Genomic DNA, 6,315 nt, shown 5'->3' on the forward strand with positions numbered 1-6,315 from the left:
TCTATGCTATGTTCTCAAATGATACCGTTTTAAGCTTTTAAATACAGATGATAAGATTCCACTACTAAAATTAAATCACAACCTGGTGAACATGAATTCTATCTTGACTCGGGATGTCTTGGGAAATGAATTCACTATTCATTCTGCAGCCATGCAATGCTTTAGATTTATTAAATGTGTTGAAAAAGAAATGGAATTATAGTTTGATAACACATAAATTATGAGATTATTTTAGGTACAGTTCTTAAGCCATAAAAGTCTGAAATAGAAAAGAGAAAGCATATCCTGATCAGATTTGTGATACATTAGTGTTTTTTATTTCAATAATATTATACAGCATTTGCTCTTTGATAATTATGGAGTATATATAGAACTGAACCTGTTCATTCTGTTATTCCCATCTAAGAGCTCATGTTTAGCCTAATGCTTAACAAGGGACATGCTTTAAGTTATGAACAAAATAACCTAATGAACATTTTTTTTTATTGAAAGAAACGTGTTCTTGAACTTCCAAGAAACGCATGACCAATTTTATATAATTATGATTCTATTTAATGTTCATATTGCTTTCCAGTTATCTGCTTATTATCATTGTTCAAGACTTTCACATTGCTGAATAACCTTGGAAAACAGACCATAATTTTTTTCCTGCTACATATTTATGACCCTTATCCAGTTTTTTCCATGTCTGTGAACAGGATACAGAAATTATTTTAGCTTTTACAATTATTATTATAAACAGTAGTTCATTATCTGCAATGTTTAGTTTCTTTCTTCCTTCCACACTCTATATCTAGTTCTATCATGTAACCCAAAATATAAGTTATAGTTGGCTTACCCAGCACCACTCAGTCATTACAGCTTGTCTTCTCAATTGTCTTATATGGCAATTACAATTTAGTAGCATCTCTCATATTTATACAGTATAAGACAGATATGTTTAAGCCACATTCTAATAGATTGCTATGCCTATTCTTCTGATTTAGAATATCCTTGGAAATAATCCATCTGCACCTCTATAACTGTCTGGTTTGGTTCTGCAAACCAACAAGACAGACACAGATTTCAGAGGATAATTAGAACTGCAGAAAAACAATTGCTACTAACCTGCCTTCCATTGAGGACCTGTATACTGCATGAGTCAAAAAGAGGGCTGTGAAAATACCCCTCGCATCTCCATCAACTCCTACCCTCAAAAGGAGGCTATAGAGCACTGCACACCAGAACAACTAGACACAAGAACATTTTTTTCCCGAATGCCATCACTCTGCTAAACAAATAATTCCCTCAATACTGTCAAACTAGTTACTAAATCTGCATTACTATTTATCTTCTCATCGTTCCTATCACCTATCTCCTCCCACTTATGACTGTATGACTGTAATCTTGTTGCTGGTATTCTTAAAATTTATATTGACTGTTTCCTAATATGATTTGATTGCTTATTTGTTCCCTATGACTATCATTAAGTGTTGTACCTTATGATTCTTGACGAATATATCTTTTCTTTTATGTACACTGAGAGCATATGCACCAAGACAAATTCCTCATGTGTCCAATCACACTTGGCCAATAAAGAATTCTATTCTATTCTATTCTATTCATCTAATCTAATCTAAACTAATCTATTCTAACCCGTAGTATTGCAGCCTTTTAGGATGGTTTTTTTACTTCTCAGTCTAGCCCATATATCTGGGATAACATGGTGTTCTACTATGCAATTGCTAACCAATTCTGATTTTGCTGGTTTTTGAAAAATCAAATTCAGGTGAGATTTTGCCATCTCAATTAATATATAATTCATTTCTAAGCTGTATTTTATGCAGGTATTAATATGTATATGCCATTTCACTAGAATTTTTAAATCTATTATTTAAGAGTGTCAATAAATATTATATAGAACACATGAAAATATCCATTAGCTTGATGTATACACACATATTCAGAAACCTCTACACAAATGTATAATTATATAAATAAAGAATTAAAAATAAAAATTAAGAAAAACCAAATCTTGGGCTCTTAAGGAGAAATATATTTTAACACTTTTATTTTATAGTTCTGTCCAGAATTAATGTAATCTATTAGTAAAAGATTGTTAATATCACATAAGTATTGTTAAGATTTAAGTAAATAAGTCAAATGTGGTTTTGTTCCCCAGTTCTAATTTTAATTTTTCATTATAAATTGGTTATCTGTATATCTGACCCACCCACGCAGATAATATTGCAATATTTGTGGTATATGAAACTAAATGTTAGTAATATTGCTAAATATTGGAAAATAAAATTTTAAGTTTTTGGAATAAAAGCAAGACTTTAGGAAATATAATTACACACAATCTTTTTAAAAGATATTGCATAACTTAAACTCCATTTTAATCTTCCGCAAATGTTATATCCCATTCTTTGTAATGATTATTTCAAGTCATTGAAATCCATCTAGACTAATATTAAGTTTAGTAATTGTAAAACTGGTTTTTATGATTCTTTAAAAGTATGATATTGCACAACTTCAGCAGATTAAGTTCAACTCTATTCCAAAGCAAGGAATCCATTATTCAACACGTAGCCTTGATTCAAACTTCTTAGCCACATCCTGCCATCTTCCAAGCTTGTTTGTTTGGTAATTCTTCATGTTGTTTAGTGTAAATCATTTTTCTTGACATTTGAACCTCTAATTTTGGCCCTTGGTTATCAAAAAAAAAACTATACAGAGGCTAATTTGAAGGCAACGGTGTTCGAATATGAAGATGTCTTCCACTATACAGTGAGCCACGGTGGCACAGTAGTTAGAGTGCAGTACTGCAGGCTACTTCTGCTAACTGCCAGTTGCCTGCAATTTGGCTGTTCGAATCTCACCAAGCTCAAGGTTGACTCAGCCTTCCATCCTTCCGAGGTGGGTAATATGAGGACCCAAATTGGTGAGGGCAATATGCTGACTCTATAAACCGCTTAGAGAGGGCTGTAAAGCACTGTGAAGTGGTATATAAGTCTAAGTGCTATTGCTATTGCTATTGCTATACTTCTTGAATCTTTCTTTTCAAGGATAAATTTGCCAATTCTTTTCTCTCACAGAGAATTTGCCTTAATTCTCCGTGCTACAGATGGGCACCTAAAGCTAAAGCTATGCAATGATTTCTGTTTTATTCTTGTTCTTTATTCTTTCCAATCCCATCAAATATTTAAAAGGGTTTAGCACTTTTTCCATCTACACAATAACTCTCCAGAAACTGAACGGAATAGAATCAAATTTGATACGTAGGACCAAAACTGACAGAAAATTAAGATTAGGGTCAACCTGGTTTGGAGTTCTATTGAGAAAAAGAATCCCCCCCCATTGCATCTTCATTGTTGTTGTTAGACGTGAAGTCGTATCTGACCCATTGCAACCCCATGGACAACCTTCCTCCAGGCGTTCCTGTCCTCTACCATCCCCTGGAGTCCATTTAAGCTCACGCCGATTGCTTCAGTGACTCCATCCAGCCACCTCATTCTCTGCTGTCCCCTTCTTTTGCCCTCTGACATTCCCAGCATTAGGCTCTTCTCCAGTGAGTCCTTCCTTCTCATTAGGTGGCCATTAGGTGAGTTTCATCTTCAAAATCTAGCCTTTTCAGGAGCAGTCAGGATTGATCTCCTCTAGAACTGACCGGTTTGATCGTCTTGCAGTCCAAGGGATTCGCATGAGTCTTCTCAGAACCATAGTTCAAAGGCCTCAATTCTTTGGCACTCAACCTTCCTTACAGTCCAACTTTCACAGCCATACATTGCAACTGGGAAAACCATAGCCTTGACTATATGCACTTTTGTTGGCAGGGTGATGTCTCTGCTTTTTAGTAGGCTGTCTAGGTTTACCATAGCTTTCCTCCCCAGGAGCTTTCCTCCCCACCCTTTTTTTTTTTTTTTTTTAATTTTGATTTATATGCCGCCCTTCTCCGGAGACTCAGGGCGGCTTACAATGTGTTAAGCAATAGCCTTCATACTTTTGTATATTTATACAAAGTCAGCTTATTGCCCCCACAAACTGGGTCCTCAATTTACCCACCTTAGAAAAGATAGAAGGCTGAGTCGACCTTGAGCCTGGTGAGAATTGAACTCGCAATAATTGCAGGCAGCTGGATGTTAAATGCTGCCTTAGGAGGCATTAGCCTCCTACGCAACTCAGGCTCGTAATTAATTTCTTGGCTGTAATTCCCATCTGCGGTGATCTTGAAGCCCAGGAAAATAAAATCTGTCACTACCTCCATTTCTTCCCCATCTATTTGCCAGGAATTGAGAGGGGCAGATGCCATGATCTTAGTTTTCTTAATGTTGCGTTTCAAGCTAACTTTTGCACTCTCTTCCTTCACCCGCATCAGAAGATTTTTTAGTTCCTCCTCACTTTCTGCCATTAGAGTGGTATCATTTCCATATCTGAGATTGTTGCTATTTCTCCTGGCAATCTTAATTCCAATTTGTGATTTATCTAGCTCCGCCTTTCTCACAATGTGCTCTGCATATAAGTTAAATAGGCAGGGTGACAGTATACAGTCTTGCTGAACTCCTTTCTCAATTTTGAACCAATCAGTGGTTCCATGTCCAGTTCTCACTGTTGCTTCTTGACCGCATATAGGTGTCTCAAGAGACAAATAAATCTGGTACTCCCATCTCTTTAAGAACTTGCCACAATTTGTTGTAATCCACACAATCAAAGGCTTTAGCATAGTCAATGAAGCAGAAGTAGATGTTTTTCTGAAACTCCCTAGCTTTCTCCATAATCCGTCCAGCTGGGTTATCATGGAAAAATTTGCTGCTTGTTCTAGTGCCATCTTCACTTGAATTGTATAGCACAAACACAGTTTGTACTATTCACATTAACTCTCAGTTTAGCTCTTAACAATCCTAGTTAGTTCTGGTTGGCTCTGGGCCCATAACCAATGTTAAGGATATTGTTGTTGTGTTACCAACCAGCAGAGTGTAGAGCACAGAGAAACGTTGCTAAGAGCAATGAATAAGAGATGTACAAACTGGTTTATCAAAAGTTTACTTTATAGTGAAAAAACAATCTCGGAGTCTTTTAAATCAATCCAAGTCTTTGCCAGTTAAATCAGTGATACAAAAATCTTCTTACCACACAAACAGTAGTTGGTTAGAATAACAAGCTCACTCTGGTAACAAACCACAATGGTAGCAGATCCATCCAATGATGATAGCACAATGGTAGCAACTCCACACACTATGGTAGCATATCATCAACTGAATACGTTACAGTACCTTTCTTAAATACATTTACAACCAGTGATTATCTAATTACAGCATGACTCAGCATTACAATGAATCAGCAGTAAAACTTTAAAGTCACACAATACATATTCATATTAAAGTCATAGAACACATATATTGCCTGGACGACTTGTTAGGCTCGAACCATATCCTAACATTCCTGATCTCTGTACACCATATATTTGTGTTTCTGTATAGGCGCACTCTAGGTCATATGACCATGAGTTAACATTTTCTGATGTTGTCCAACCGCTTCATGTATATGGATATATTGGGGAACCTAAGAGCCTGGTGACGCAGCAGACTAATAGCCTGTTATTAACATTCAGCTGCCTGCAATTACTGCAAGTTCGAATCTCTCCAGGCTCAAGGTTGACTCAGCCTTCCATCATTTCTAAGGTAGGTAAATTGAGGACCCAGTTTGTGGGGGCAATAAGCTGACTTTGTATAAATATACAAAAGTATGAAGGCTATTGCTTAATGCATTGTAAGCCGCCCTGAGTCTCCGAAGAAGGGCGGCATATAAATCAAATTTTTTAAAAAAACTTTTCTAGTTTTCCAGATGGCTTGGGCCCATTTTCAACCTTTTGCTAGAATCTTATTTAACTGCAAATTTGGTCCCATTCTGTTGCTTTCACAATAGTATCCTGTTGATGGACAGAGCCAAGCCCCTTTGCATATATTTTTTTCCAACATTCCATTGGCTTGGAAATAATAAAAAAGATAGGAAAGCATGTAAAATCATGACTTCTGGAATTTTGCCCGGCGCCTTAATTGCAGTCCCATTCTGGATCACATAACCAGGAGAGAGGCGGAGAGTGAAGAGCTTAAGAATAGAGCAATCGGCAGCATTCTGAGCTGCTGCCCGTCTGCCTCTCCCCTAGGGATACATTAGAGAAAATATTTTGGGATTTCTTTTCTCCACAGTCCCGTCAGCTCCAACCTTGTTTCAACCTAGGTAATCTCTTTTGCCAGTTTCTACTCTCACCCTGGATTTGATTCTGTTCCATTCTGTTTTCAAAGAATAATCTTGCTGATGGACGGATGGATGGAC

General features: G+C 36.7%; 1 protein-coding gene across 1 annotated transcript; it reads right to left on the minus strand.

The window, feature by feature from the left end:
* Nucleotides 1-3,692: 3,692 nt before the first annotated feature.
* LOC139308302 (uncharacterized) lies at nucleotides 3,693-4,807 on the minus strand. The gene is made up of 2 exons (XM_070931810.1): nucleotides 4,156-4,807; nucleotides 3,693-3,880 (listed from the first exon to the last, which is right to left on the minus strand). The coding sequence occupies exons 1-2, from the start codon at nucleotides 4,805-4,807 to the stop codon at nucleotides 3,693-3,695; spliced, it is 840 nt and encodes a 279-aa protein (XP_070787911.1).
* Between the last annotated feature and the right edge of the window lie 1,508 nt (nucleotides 4,808-6,315).

The sequence above is a fragment of the Pituophis catenifer genome, unplaced genomic scaffold (assembly GCF_029215685.1).
Source record: "Pituophis catenifer annectens isolate HBS135680 unplaced genomic scaffold, rPitCat1.0.hap2 SCAF_1, whole genome shotgun sequence".
Classification (NCBI taxonomy): Eukaryota; Metazoa; Chordata; class Lepidosauria; order Squamata; family Colubridae; genus Pituophis; species Pituophis catenifer.